This window comes from Leucoraja erinacea, chromosome 1, assembly GCF_028641065.1.
Source record: "Leucoraja erinacea ecotype New England chromosome 1, Leri_hhj_1, whole genome shotgun sequence".
NCBI lineage: Eukaryota > Metazoa > Chordata > Chondrichthyes > Rajiformes > Rajidae > Leucoraja > Leucoraja erinaceus.
Window position 1 is genome coordinate 34,399,974 of NC_073377.1, and position 15,968 is coordinate 34,415,941.

The 15,968-nt window shown below is 40.5% G+C and overlaps 1 protein-coding gene across 3 annotated transcripts in view; it reads right to left on the bottom strand.

The window, feature by feature from the left end:
* Positions 1 to 15,968, bottom strand: part of kiaa1328 (KIAA1328 ortholog) — a 140,211-nt gene that overhangs the window by 103,928 nt on the left and 20,315 nt on the right. For all 3 annotated transcript variants that reach the window (XM_055632442.1, XM_055632436.1, XM_055632449.1), the window contains one exon: positions 2,462 to 2,580. In XM_055632442.1, coding sequence (XP_055488417.1) covers positions 2,462 to 2,580 — 119 coding nt within the window. The remainder of the gene's footprint in view (positions 1 to 2,461; positions 2,581 to 15,968) is intronic.

Sequence of the window (15,968 nt, forward strand, 5' to 3'; positions counted from 1 at the left end):
CCTCCTCCCCCCCCTCCCTCCTCTCCCCCTCCCCTCTCCCCCTCCCTCTCCCCCCTCTTTCTGCCCCCTCCTCCCTCTAAACCCTCCCCCCCCTAAACCCCCCTCTCCACACACCCCTACCCCCTCCCTCCACCCACCCACCCCCTCCCTGCCCCCCTCTCTCCTCCCCCTTCTCCCCCTCCCTCCCCCTCCTCTCCCCCTCCTCCCCTCCTCCCCCTCCATTAGTATGAGTGCGGCGGGGGGGGGGGGGGTAGTTAGTGTGTGACGCTGCATGCCGCCTCCCCCCATCCCCCCCCACAACCGCACTTTGGGGGAACAGACCCAACGGGTCTGCACTTGGTCTAGTAAATAATAAAACTGATCTGATCTCAACTTTGTGACACATCATAATGTAGGTACTGTTCAAATTTGTCCTGTGGCAAAATGAGATTTCCCAAAAATAATGAGGTTCTTAAAATGTAATTAAAGTTAAAAATCATTTGGCATGGCACACAAAAGTCTTGCAGCCTTAAACCATAGTTCTGACTTTAATAAAGTATACTCAAATATGTATATAGCATCTTCCAACATTCTGCAAATTTCCTGTGTCTTATTTTATTGCCATTCCTGGTATGGGCAAAACTGTCCACCAGACTGTACATCAAACCAATGAAATCTGACGAATTGTAAATATTACATCATAATTAGCTGCAATTACATTTACAAATACGAATTCAGATATCAATTCTATTTTACCAAAAGGAATGAGGGTTTATTGTGAACAAGACTATTTATTGTAAATATTACATCACATTAGCTGCAGCAGGCCGCCCTTGTTATAGTTTACAAATACGTACAATACTCATGATATCAACTATCTGAATTTTACCAAAAGGACCCCCCCGCCCCCCATGAGGTTTATTGTGAACAAGACTATTTATTCTATTGGCTCGACTTTTAACATCTACTGTGTATTTTGATTCTATATTATGTTGACACATCCTGTTGTGCTGCACCAAGTAGGTATGTTGCAAAGCCTACCTGAAGCGTCGCTGAAAATCTGTCGCTGCGGGTGTGCGCGATTTTGGCGCCGTTTAGAGGGGGGCGGGTTTAAAACGCGATTTTCTCTAGGCTGTTCAAATCGAAGATGTTCAGCCTAGTTAATTATTAACGAAAAATCGCTGGAAGACCCCGTCACAAAAGCTATTATTCATTTTAAAGGCCTCATTTAATAGTTATAGTAGTTTAAAAATCAATCTCTAAACCCGCGACCACCAGCAGCTGTCAGGGTCGCATAGAGCAAATAACAGAAGGTAGGCTGCTTATTTTTACATTAAAAAGGGCTTCTTAAGATCCCTTTATACAAAGTTTAATATTGCGAGTAGCTCATTTTGGGCCCATTATATCCCGCAGTATTTTTCTGGGCATTTGAGGGCACAAATCTACCGCAATGTGAACGTTCTAAACCAGCGCGTTCACAGGAACCCACTAGAAAGCTGATTTAAAATGGACTTTAATTTACAGCAATTGAACACTAAATTCCTGCCATTTGGCCTATAAATTAATGTAAATGGGATTTAAAAATCATGTTTTATTGTGAATTATTTATGAATATTATTTGGACACTTAGGCTATTTAAAAATGTTAATCATTTATTAAGAAATGGATAGATGTTTAGATCTAGTAATTGAAGTTTGAAATTAGCTACACTTGGGTAACTAACTAATTATATGCTTTAATTTCAGGTCATCCAAGTAAGATTATTTTATATTTGTTTCAGAATGGTTCAATCTACGATAACTGAAAATTTCATTCAGTTCTCTTAATTTTTAAGAAGGTTATGGGCTTTTGACTGCACACGATCACAGCGTTTTTGTTATGTCCATAGAAAATCAATAGGGAACAAGATGCTAATTTCCGAGTATGAAAATGGCCATAACCTTTTAAATACTTGAGATATGAAAGTGAATTAGGTGTCAAATTAAACTTCTTTTTATGCTTTATCTGATGGGATAAATTACAGACTTGATTTTTTAAATCTCAACATTTTGTAACATTGCTACACCAAGTAAGAATTTCATTGGCCTATCTGGGACACAATGACAATAAAACTCTCTTGACTCTTGGAAATGCATCCTGTGCAACCAACTTGCTTGCAATGGAGCACTGTCTGGAATAACTCTTCCCATACTTTCTCCACCTATGACTGTTTACTGTAATATTTCACCATTCACGGTGCACTCCAACAAGTGTTCAAGCAGAATGTTTACCCATGTGACAAAAAGTTAATCAGTTCATATGCTGCAGGTGGAAAAGTGGCAAGAACAACTCAATTCACATTTCTTTTATATAACCATATAACAATTACAGCACGGAAACAGGCCATCTCGGCCCTACAAGTCCATGCCGAACAAATTTTTTTCCCCTTAGTCCCACCTGGGGAAAATTTCTATCACACTGAAGAGGGAAATTTGTTACTTACCTCTAGTTTCCCATTGTTGCATTCATGCAACGATTGATTCAGTTTCTCTTTCTGTTCAGACAGATAATTCTGGTAAACAGTCAATAGTTCTTGGCACTTTTTATGCTGCTTCTTCAAGGGTATAACGCAAGTCAAAGAAAATAATAGAGGGCAAAAATAAAGCAATAACATTTTTTACATGATGCAATTTCAATGATGAAACATTACAGAGGAACAATATCCCTCTCAAAACAGAAAATAAGCTCTTAAAGGACAGATGATTTACTCGTCATTAAACGGTTCTGCAAATTGTTCTACAGCTTGCTAAATGAACAAATTACAACTACTACACGGAATTTTATACCGACTTAAAACACATATCTTCTACACTTCGTTTCCTAGACATGATGAGTTTAATTTTTTTTAATGTTAACTGACCATCAGAAACAGGACGAAAGTAGACAAAAATGCTGGAGAAACTCAGCGGGTGCGGCAGCATCTATGGAGCGAAGGAATGGGTGATGTTTCGGGTCGAGACAGGAACAGGTCAATCGACAAAGGTATGACGGACATGGTTGTCCGGTGTTGGGATAGGATATATGCAGAATAGATGTTGGTGAGATGAAGTTTATAAAGGGTGAAAAATGGCAAGCCAGTCAGCAGTGCATTGGAACAGTTTCATCTGAAGGTGACAGAGACACAAGCAAGAGTTTATGAATGGGACAGATGTCGTAAAACAGGACATTAAGGCCTTTGTGATGAGGAGGTTATGGATTGGGGTGAAAAAATATGCCATGATTAAGAACTGTCCAACTCGACTCAAAACTACAATTTTAGATGAAATAGTGAAGTTCTCGATTTTGTGGCTGGAACAAAAGACTACAACTTCCCACCCTGTTGTTTAAATGAAATAAATATTTGTCCAAAATTCACTCTTTGACAATACTGAGGCATGGAGTAGAACTACCTTTCACTGGCATTGCTGCGAAAGTTGACAGCAAGCTTTTAAATAATGTCATACTGAAAAGGAAGCAGGTACTGATGGAATGGAGGGAAGAGACAGCATTGTTGAATATGCTCTGGTCACAATTAGATTGATTGCAACAAAACCCAGAGAGAATATAACCTCACAGAGCCAGAAAGGAAGAATTAGAACAGGTTCTGAAAAGTCATATCAAACAATGTAGAGGCAGAGAAGAATCATGATTATGATGCAGCCTAGCCACAGAGAACATAAATACCTATTTTAGAAAGATAGCTACAAAATGCTTAACCAGTGACTTCCATTTCTGTCAAACCAGAAGAGGTAAATACATCCATGAAAGTTGATAAATACAGGAGGCATAGAAGAATAATCTGTTACGGTCCAGTGAAGTAGAGTGGGAGAATATTCATACAGTTTGGCCAAATAGTTTTTTTTTTTTTTAATTTATTGGAAGTACAGTAAATTACAATAGTACAAGCCAGATATATCTTATTACATTTATTGTACCCCTTCATTTTTTAAGCTTTAAGGAAAGATATAGTTAAAGAAAGTAGAGAAAGTGAGAGAAAGAAAGTTGTGTTCGTGTAAAAGAGTGATCAATGAGAAAAAAAAAACAGAGACCCATTGTTTCGAGAAAAGAATTAAGAAATAGACCCTAGAAAAGAAAGGAGGAAGAAGGAAAAGAAAAAAACCTAAAAAAAACAAAGCTCTATTATAAAAAACACACAAAAGGGATATACCAACTTCATATTTTTCCTCCCCCCCTTACCAGATCCTGATATCATTTCTTTTTTCAAGCACTGATGCACCTTATTCTCGTAGTAAGTCGATAAATGCAGATCACGTCTTTTGGAAGTGGTCTGATTTGCCTGCAAGGAGGAGTCTCATATCTTCCAGGTGTGCCAAATAGTTCTTTTTATGGTTTAAGTTCTACAGGACATATACTCTTTGAAAGATCAAAGATGGTATAATTTGCCCTTGCAAAAATCAAAAAAGCGCTTGCTAAATCATATTTTTTTTCTGTAACTGTTTTTTCTTTACCTTTCAGCTGAGGGCGAGAAGGTTATGAATAGATCAGTGAAGCACAAAACTAATATTATTCAATTTCAGCTGCCTTAGAGTGTAACAAGAGAGATGACCCACTGCAATTGGGGTGTTCACCTATCGTCAAAATGGAAACACTCAAATCCCACCAGGAATGCGGTTAAAGAGATCTGCCTCAAGTTTTTTAATATATCAGAAGCTTACAAAACAATGAGTTATTGGTTTGCACGTTATTCAAAATATTTGTGCACAAACTAAAATTTTGCAATAAATTCAACTTCTTATTAACTGGTATATTCATAGAACATTTTGGCAGAGGATTAGTAATTTGCCAAAAAGGTTTGAAATTCGTCAGCTCTAGGAGTTGACTCATGAAAACTAAACTGAAACCGATTATTAATTCTGCAGAGCCTTAAACAATTTGAATTTCTTTGCAAAGAATATACAGACCTATTCGTTAATTCCAAGACTAAGCCGCCATATTATTTCAGGGGCACTCTTGTGCACACTTCTCACTTATTTGTCCTAAAGTACTCTGCAAATGATCAATCAAAATTCTTCAATTAGCAAAAGTTACTGCTGAAGTGAAAATATCTTGTCAATATCTCCAGACGAAGATATTTAGGATGGCACAGTAGAGCGGTAGAGTTACTGCGTTACAGCGCCAGAGACCCAGGTTCGATCCCGAGTAGGCGTGCTTGGTTTGTACGTTCCTCCTTGAACCATATGGGTTTTCTCTGGATGGTTTCCTCCCAATCTCGAAAGATGTACAGGTTTGTAGGTTAATTGGCATTGGTAAAATTGTATATTGTCCCTAGTGCTAGTGTACTTCAGAAAGGAATCGGTGTGCTGAAGACCTTGTTTCCGCACCGTTCCCCTAATATTTAAAGTCCAGACATTCTCTTCAGGCAAGTTAACCTACGGACATTATAGCCTTTTTTTCTTTAACAGTGCACAGATAAGAATTAAAGGTAACAAAGTAAGCCAAACTCTATTTTTCCTCAACCTTTACGCACAATGTTTCAAACAACTCAAGGCGCCAATTTTTGCACCCAAACCCAATTTGAAAACACAGAATTCTTCATGCTATTTGGTACCAGAAGCACAAATAAACCATATATTCAACTAAACAAAAAAGAACTGTTTTCTCTTCAGTGCAAATCGTGGTGACTGCTGCCCTCTACAGATATCAGTGAATGATTCAGAAAAGACCAATTATCTTTTTGTCAATTGCTAATATGAAATGTAACAACATTTTTAATGACAGAAGCACAGAAAATCTATCAACACGGAAGGTGGTTATAAAGGATGCTGAGTGGTGCTGCCTCACAGCTCCAGTGACCTGTTGTTAATCTTGTGCTAGTCATAGAACCATACAGCATAGAACCAGGCCCATAGATCCAACTTGTCCACACCGACCAACAAGCCCCATCTACAGTTGTTCCACATGCCTGCGTTTACCACATATTCCCCTAAACCTATCCTGTCCATATACCAATGTAAATGCTTTTTAAGCATTGCCTCAACTACTTCCTCCAGCAGCTCGTTCCATACACCCACAACCCTTTGTGTAAAAAGGTTACTCGGGTCCCTCTTAAATCTTTTCCCCTTCACCTTAAATTTAAACCCTTACTCTGGCCAAAACACTCTGTGCATTTACCTGATCTATTCCTCTCATGATTTTGTACACCTTTAAGATCACCCCTCATCTCCTGCACTTCAAGGAATGAAGTCCTAGCCTGCTCAACCTCTCCCTAAAGCTCAGACCCTTCGGTCCAGGCAACATCCTCGTAAATCTTCTCCGCACTCTTTCCAGTTTGTCAACATCTTTCCTATAACATGCTGACCATGCTGAACACAATACTTTAAATGTGGCCTCACTGACGTCTATATAACTGCATAGCTTGTACTTGCGCGATAGTGCTTCCACGCGATAGTGTAGATTTTCTCTGGTTTCGCCCCAAATTCCAAAGTGTGCCGCCAACCCTCAAGAACCTCAACACAATCCAAGAAAATGCAGCACATGTAATTGGCAATCCAGTCCCCACTCATTAAACTGGAAAAAAAATATTAGGATGCTATTAAGCTGGAAAGGGTGCAGAGAAGATTTATGAGGATGTTGCCAGAACTCAAGGATCTGGGTTACAGAGAGAAGTTGGGCAGGTGAGAACTTTATTCCTTGGAGCACAGAAGGTTGAGGGCTGTGTAAAATCATGGAAGGAATAGATAGGGTGACTGCACAGAGTAATGAATTTCCCAGGGTAATGAAATCAAAAACAAGTGGGCACAGGTTTAAAGTGAGAGGGGAAAGATTTATTCGGAACCAAAGGGGCACCTTTTTCTCCCACGGGGTGCGGTGGGAATATGGAGTGAGCTCACACCACCACCCAAAATGGCGCCACCTAACGTCTCCTACCTCATCCCATCCCCTCTACCTATACTTGCTATCATCCCTCCACAACGAATCCCATCATAAGGTCTCAACCTGAAAGGTAAAAAATGTCTCTGCCTCCACAGATGTTGCCTAACTCAGAGCTGCTCCAGTAGTTTGCTTCCTGCTCCATATTCCAGCATCTGCAGTCTCAATTGTTCATTCCTTGACTTGTTGCACTCTTACGAATGCAAACCCGTACATGCCTCTGGATGAAATTCTATGTCATATTTTGGCTCAATTGACCTGACCATCAATATCTTTCTGCAGTCTGGAGCTTTCCATCAGACTGTTAACCCGTATCCAAGCTTTGTATCATTCACAAACTTGTTAGCCATACCCATTGTATCTAAACTCAGTAAATGGCAGATGGAGCTTATTCTGGTCAAGTGAGAAGTGTTGTGCTTTGGGAGGTCAAAATCAAGATACAAGTATAAAGTATGACCTTGAGGAGCACTGATGTACAGAAGAGTGCAAGTCGGTTGTTCCCCGAGACTGGCAACACTAGTAGATAGGATGGTAAAGAAAGAATATGGTATACTTGCCTATATGAGTCAGGACATTGTATAAAAGTTTGCAAATCATGTTACAGGTATAAAAAACTAGGGGTTGGTCCACAGGAGAACAAAAGGAAGAAGATTGAACGTTATTGCCTTCCATCACAGTAAGGAAGGTGGAATCCACTGTGGTGGATGTTCATGGTAACTTTTATGTGGTTGTGGTTTCACTTATTATGGCTGTATGGTAACTCAAATTTCACTATACCTTAATTGGTACATATGACAATAAACTGACCTTGACACATTGAACATTTAGAGTGTTGTGCATAGTAATGATTGCCGCAGTACAGGAAGGATGTGGAGGCTTTGGGGAGAATGCAGAATACATATCTTACACAGGGTGTAGGTTATTGAGGCAGGTTTTCCAACCTCCTTTACACCAACACTGGTGGGGGGGGAAAAAAATCAACATTTTGAGAAATTAACAAGTTACTGGGAAAAGTGATGATGGTCGAGGTTAAAGATCTAACAATAGGTCAAAACTGGCTATTTAAAGATAAAGCTTGGGAGGGATCAAAAGCATCAGAAAATTATTTGTGCTAGTTGTACTGAGAAAGTATCCCACAATGTTTTAGAATGAATTTGATAATTTAAGACCTGGAACCCAAGATTTACCCAAAATAATATTATATTTCACTTTCAAAGCACAACCTCTACATTGAAGCATAAATTAAGAATTGGGAAGAACTAAGAGACTGAAGGAATTCAGTAGCATTTTATGTTTTTTATGATGTCACATAGTTGCCAACAAAATGTGCTAGAGTAAGGTTAAAAGGAGTACTCAACAATAAGTACATTCTTTCGAAACTTTTAATATAATAGATTTCCATTCAGGATAGCTTCAGCTGTGTCTATTTTCCAAGATCTGATGGGTGTTATAGGCAAAATACATATATCACGTCAGGAAAATGAGAGCAGATGCACTAGCAAAATCTAGGTGCTATACTTTGATTACTCAGAGAAGCAGTAGGTTCAATGAAAGACAATGATCTCAAGAGATGAAACCGAGACAAAAAAGTTACATGTTTCTTACTACACCAGATTAGATCACGTGCAACTATAGGTCAGGCACTGCTGAATTTGTGACTGGCAGACAGGGCAGAAGAGACCGGGGATGAGTGAAGCCAGAGCCAAGCATGTACTTGTGTTAGAAAAAAAGTCTGATGAAGGATCTCGAACCAAAACGTCACCTATTCCTTTTCCCCAGAGATGCTGCCTGACCCACTGAGTTACTCCAGCATTTTGGGTCTATCTTTGGGGTAAACCAGCATCTGCAGTTCCTTCTTGCACAACATAACCAATTTGGCATAGGTGAGTATATGACGGATCAAGAGGACTCCTCGTCTCTTATTGATAGCAAAAAAACTTTAAGAAGGAACACGGCCAAGTAATGTGTTGCCATATGATTGGTGATAGTCCAGCACAAACTGACTGCATCAGTCAAAACAAGAAAATCAGTAAACTGAATTTCTAAGTAGAGAAAAGTTAATTTTAAATGTTGTCATATTAGATTGTAACTTGTAAATCTATTATTTTATGAATTATTTAATCTAAATTAAGGAGGAAAAATATGTAATAACCAGGGCAGACTTTAGGATCCATGTGAATACATTACATTATACTATGGATATTCATGCCCTCTAGTGGGTGACTGCCATATAAAAAAAAGTCTCTTGCGCAGGTATGACATGTTTTAATACCGAGTTGAGTTTTCTTTCTTAATTAGTCTAGTTTAGTTCAGTTTGGAGATACAGTAGGGAAACAGGCCCTTCAGCCCACTCAGTGCACACCGACCATCACACTAGTTCGATATTATCCTTTCACATTTACTCCCTACACTGTGGGGGCAACCTACAGAGGCCAATTAACCTGCAAACCCGAACGCCTTTGGCATGAGGAACAAGAAAGAGATAATCACCTCTTTGGGGGTGTACGACAGACCTCCAAACAGTGAACATGAATTAGAAGAATAAATATGCCAGAAGATTGCAGACAGCTGCAAGTTAAATCAGGTTGTTATAGTAGGGGATTTTAACTTCCCCAATGTGGACTGGGAAAATCATGATGTGAAACGTTTCGATGGGGTGCAATTTCTCAAAGGTGTTCAGGAGAGTTTCCTTCGACAATATGTAGAGGGCCCCACGCAAGAGAGGGCAACACTTGATCTAGTCTTGGGAAATTGGGAACGGCAAGTGAAGGAAATGTTCGCGGAGGAGCCTTTTGGAACCAGAGAACGCTGTTTGATTAGGTTTAAGACACTTATGGATAGGGACAGAGAGGGCCCACGTGTTAAAATGCTAAATTGGGGTAAGGCCAACTTTGAAGGTATGAGAGAAAGTCTCGCTCACGTTGATTGGGGCAGGTTGTTTCAGGGGGAAGGAACATCAGCGAAGTGGGATGTTTTTAAAAGTGTGCTGACAAAAACTCAGGATATGCATGTCCCTAGAGTGAAGGGCAAGGCAGGCAAACGTATGGAAGCTGGCGAGAGAAATTGAGGCATTGGTCAAGAATAAGAAGGATGCATGGGACAGGTATAGGCAGCTTGGATCAGGTGCATTTCGGGAACAAAGGAGAAAAGTAAAAATGGAAATCAGAAGGGCAAAAAGGGGTCAGGAGATAGCTCTACAGATAGCATTAAGGGCAATCCCAAGAGATGTAATAAATACATAAGGGGGAAAAGGATAACTAGAGAATGGGACCTCTCAGGAATCAAAGCAGTCATCTCTGTGTGGAGCCACAAGAGATGGGCAAGGTCCTCAATGAGTATTTTTCCTCTGTATTTACAGAGGAACAAGACAGGAGGAGAGAGAGGAACTTGGGGCAGTCAATGGAAGTGTCTTGTGAACAGTCAGTGCTACGGTCGAAGTGGTGCTGAAGGTACTATCATGTATGAAGGTGGACAAATCTCCAGTGTCTGGTCAGATTTTTCCGGGGACATTGTTGAAAACGAGAGAGGAAGTTGCGGGAGCCCTGGTTGAAATTTACAAGTCGTCTTTAAATACAGGAGAGGTGCCAGTGGACTGGAGGGTGGCAAATGTTGTGCCTCTGTTCAAGAAGGCCTGTAGGAAATATGCTGGGAACTATAGGCCAATGAGCTTAACATATGTATTTGTAAAGTTACTAGAGTATTCTGAGGTATACAAAAATGCTGGAGAAACTCAGCGGGTGAGGCAGCCATCTATGGAGCGAAGGAAAAGGCAATGTTTCAGGTCAAGACCCTTCTTCAGACTTCCTTGAGTATTCTGAGGGATAGGATATACAGGTATCTAGACGAACAAGGGCTGATTAGGGATAATCAGCATCGGTTTGTACGTGGGAGATTGTATCTCACAAATCTCATTGACTTTTCTGTAGACGTGACCAAAGGTTGATGAGGGCAGAGCTGTAGATGTTGTATATATGGACTTCCGCAAGGCATTCGACAAGTTCCTGCATGGGAGGCTGCTCTGTGAGGTTAGATCGCATGGGGTCCAAGGAGAGACAGATGAATGGATAGAAAGTAGACACAAAATGCTGCAGTAACTCAGCAGGACAGGCAGCATCTCTGGAGAGAAGGAATAGGTGACGTTTCGGATCTCGACCCGAAACGTCACCCATTCTTCCTCTCCAGAGATGCTGCCTGTCCCGCTGAGTTACTCCAGCATTTTGTGTCTACCTTCGATTTAAACCAGTATATGCAGTATATTCTTTCCTACACATGAATGGATAGAAAATTGGCTTCATGGATGGAAGGGAGATGGTGGAAGGTTGCTTCTAGCACCGGGGGCCTGTGACTAGTGGTGTGCCTCATGGTTAGTTCCTGGCATGTTACAGTTTGTCATCTATATCACTGATTTGGATGAGAGCATAACATATATCACTGATTTGATTGTGAAAAATTGCAATCTTGATTGATTGGCCAAGTAGGCTGAGGATTGGTTGATGGAATTTCAGAGAAATGTGAGGTGTTGCATAGGCAGGATCTACACTGAGTGATCGGGCTCTGGGGGTGTTGTGGAGCAGAATGATCAAGGAGTGCAGGTCCATGGTTCCTTGAAGGTGGAGTCACAGGTAGATAGGGTGGTCAAATAGGCTTTTGGCACATTGGCCTTCATCAGCCAGAGTATTTATAGAAGTTGGGAGGTCTTTTTGCAGTTGTATATGACGTTGGTGAGGTCGCATTTAGAGTATTGTGTTCAGTTCTGGGCACTATGTTATAGGAAAGACATTGTCAAGTTGGAAAGAGTACTGAGAAGATTTACAAGGATGTTGCCCTGGGCTAGAGGGTTGGAGATATAGGGAGAGGTTGAGTAGGCTGGGACTCTATCCCTTGGAGTGCAGGAGGATGAGCGGTGATCTTTCAGAGGTGCATAAAATCATGAACGGAATAGATCGGGTAGATGCACAGAGTCTCCTGCCCAGAGTAGGTGAATTGAGGACCAGAGGACATAGGTTTAAGGCAAAGGGGAAAAGATTTAATAGGAATCTGAGGGGTATCTTTTTCCACACATAGGGTAGTGAGTGTATGGAACAAGCTGCCAGAGGAGGTGATTGAGGCAGGGACTATCCCAACATTTAAGACACAGTTATACAGGTATATGGATATGACAGGTTTGGAGTGACATGGACCAAATGCAGGCGGGTGGGACTTGTGTAGCTTGGACATGTTGGCCGGTGTGGGCAAGTTGGGCTGAAGGGCTTGTTTCCATATTGTATCACTCTATGACTCTATTGGGGAGAAAACCTTAGCACCCGGAAAAAAAAACCTGCACAGTCACAGGGAGAATATGCAAACTCCACATGGACAGCACCCAAGTTCAGGATCGAACTTAGGTCTCTGGTGCTGCAGGACTCTGGCTCTACCAGCTACACAACTGTGCCACCTTGCACTTGCTTTTTACCATCTTTCACTTTTCCTGTGTCAAGATGTGAAGAGGACAGCATCATACTCACCTTCAGCCATTTCTTCCATCTTCCCTACCAATTTCTATAAACAATAGTTATTTTTGAAACGTTAAAACTAAGAAATGCAAGGAACACCTTCTGCAGACATTTGCTCCAACTGATAACTGCTATGAACTGACGAGGTACAGAAATGAGGTACGAGATTTAAAAAATATTTTTATTTGTTTGCCAATTAGAAGTGGGGAGGAGGTTACACACTACCCATCACCTCTGAAGACGTTTCGACCTGAAACATCACCCATTCCTTCTCTCCAGAGATGCTGCCTATCCTGCTGAGTTACTCCAGCATTTTGCATCTATCTTCGGTTTCGACCAGCATCTACAGGTCCTTCCTACACGCGTCATATGTGACATTATTTATGCAAAATATATAATTTGTAGTTTCTGGAAAGTTGCTGGGGATCATTGTAAAGATCTCAGAGTAAACCAGCCCCATCCTTAGAGCAGAGAGGGATGAGAGATTTGAACAGAGGGGTACAAATTATGACCAACTTAAATAATGCAAGCTATTGGGTGCAGAGCCAGGTACCACAGGTTACACATTTAAAGTGATTAACAAAAGATCCATGGTACATGAGAAAAACCTTTGCTTTCTAAAAATTCCAGAAATACTTTGATCCGAAATGCAGAAAAAGGTGTGCTAGATCTTAATACAACAAATGCCTTTGAAAAAATTCCTATTCTTATTTTAACAGTATGCCATTAAGATATAGAAAATAGGTAATTATTTGGGTGAGAAAATTATCATGTTGTACAGGAATGCGATTATAAATTGGACCAACCCGGCCAATTCATCATCTGCATATTTTTTCTTTAATAATTTAACTGCTAAGCCTCAACACTGGCACGCTAAACATCGACTACATTCCTATTAGTTACACTCAAGAACTGCCTTTTATCTATCAAATGTACACAGTAAATAGTAATATAATTGGCTTGTAAACATTTATTCTTTAGTTAAGAAAGTGCTGATTTAAACTAAGGATAAATTAAAACACCTAACTATTAAGCGTCTTGCTCCAAAATGAAATGGCAGAAGGTAATAACCCATAGTGAAAATATAATAGGAATAACTGAAACATGGTTTCATAAAAAGCAAAACTAGCAAATAAATATAACAGGTTATAACAATTAGGAATGATGTGCGAGTAAAAGGTATTGAATTAGTTGCACTAATTAGAAACAACATAATGACTATATAAAGCAGAAAAGGTGATTAATCAAGCTATAAACAACCTAATAGAGAAAAAGAGAGATGAGGGAAAAATAAGAGACAAACTAACCACAAAAACTGCGAGAGGAAACAAAGGTATAGAGAACAGTGATTTTATAATAAAAGGACACAGTGCTGGAGTAACTCAGCAGGTCAGGCCGCATCCTTGGAAAATATGCATAGGTGACGTTTTGGGTCGGGACCCTTCGTCAAACTGATATATTTTACAATGCTTTCTTCATCCAAATTTAGGAAACCTCTTATTTAGGAGTATAAGATCCAAATCAAAAAGCAAAAGATTGCAGATGCTGGAAATCCAAAATAAAAATAGAAAATGCTGGAACTACTCAGCAGGTCAAACAGCAGAGAGGTAAAAAGAGTTAACATTTCAAATCACGGTTCTGATGAGAGATGATCCATCTGTAATGTTCTCAGTTTCTCACTCTGCAGCTGCTACCTGGCCTTCAATATATTCTGCATTTTTATGTAAAAAAACTAATTAGACAGAACATTACTGTATATAATAATGGTTAACAAATCAGAATGAAGCAACCCGAAGAAACAGTTGGACACTACATAAGATACAAGATAAATTTAAGAACACATGACAGATAAATATAAAAGGAGTCAATTGGAAAGGTAATTTTTTTTTAACAGATAAGAATAGAGCCAGAAAATGCAATCTAAAAATAGGTATGCTCACAAAGAAATGCGAAGCGTTTAAAAGATAATTAATGAACAAAAATGCGCAAATAACTAAGCAGTAATGCACATTATGAATAAAAGAAAGGCCATGAATAAAACTATAGAAAACAAAGGAAGGAATAACAAAAGGAAACAAAAACATGTAAATCAAACTATTTGGAAGGCAAAGAAAAGTGTTCCATAATCGCAAAAGAAAAAAAAAAAATCAGGAGCTGCTTAGACCATTAAAGATAAACACAACACATCATCTAACACATCATTCTCCAACTTTGATCCCACCACTGGCCACATCTTCCCATCTCCTCCCCTTTCGGCTTTCTACAGAGACGGCTCCCTCCGTAACTCCCTGGTCAATTTGTCCCTTCCCACCCAAACCACCCTCTCCCCGGTACTTTCCCTTGCAACCGCAGGAAATGCTACACTTGTCGCTTTACCTCCCCCCTTGACTCCATTCAAGGACCTGAGCAGTCTTTCCAGGTGCGGCATATGTTCACCTGCACCTCCTCCAACCTCTTCTATTGCATCCGCTGCTCTACATCGGTGAGACCAAGCGTAGGCTTGGCGATCGCTTCGCCCAACACCTTCGCTCAGTTCGCAATAACCAACCTGATCTCCCGGTGGCTCAGCACTTCAACTCCCCCTTCAAATACCGTATCTGACCTTTCTGTCCTGGGCCTCCTCCATGGCCAGAGTGAGTCCCACCGCAAATTGGAGAAGCAGCGCCTCATATTTTGCTTGGGTAGTTTGCATCCCAGTGGTATGAACATTGACTTCTCCAATTTCAGGTAGTCCTTGCTTTCTCCCTCTTTCCCCTCCCCTTCCCAGCTCTCCCACAGCCCACTGTCACCGCCTCTTCCTTTCTTCTTCCCATCCCACCACCCCACATCAGTCTGAAGAAGGCTCTCGACCCGAAACATCACCAATTTCTTTGCTCCAATGATGCCGTCTCACCCGCTGAGTTTCTCCAGCATTTTTATCTACCTTCGATTTTTCCAGCATCTGCAGTTCCCTCTTAAACATTCTCCAACTACTAATCATTTTTCATTTTCCATCTTGCAGCCTTTGTTTTGAATCTGAATATCTTGATTAACTTTTTTTTCTCGTGGAAAAACTATGTTACGGTAATATTTCTAACATATCATTGTTTTGTTCATGAGTATTGTATTCATCCCTTAATGGTCTAAGTCGCTCTGGTAAAGATGAGGCAATTGGGGCCTACGAATTGAAAGTTAATGACGTTTTCAAGAGCGTGTGTAGTGTCAGAAGGGATTGGACAAGGAGGGGCATCAAGATAGAATGAGGTATTTGGAGTTGAATACTGTGGGGCAGGAGCAGGCAGAAACATTGGATATGCGAGAGCAGTCCTGTTTTGTGGATTTTGGAAAGAAGGTCATAGAAAGTTTAGTTTAGTTTCCAGATGGTGGAAACAGGCCCCTCGGCCCACCGAGTCCGCACCGAACAGCGATCCCCGCACATTAACACTATCCTACACACACTAGGGTCAATTTACACTTACACCAAGCCAATTTACCTACATACCTGTACGTCTTTGGAATGTGAGAGGAAACCAAAGATCTCGGAGAAAGCCCACGTGGTAAAATGCATTTCGTTGTCTCTGCACTGTACACTGACAATGACAATTAAAT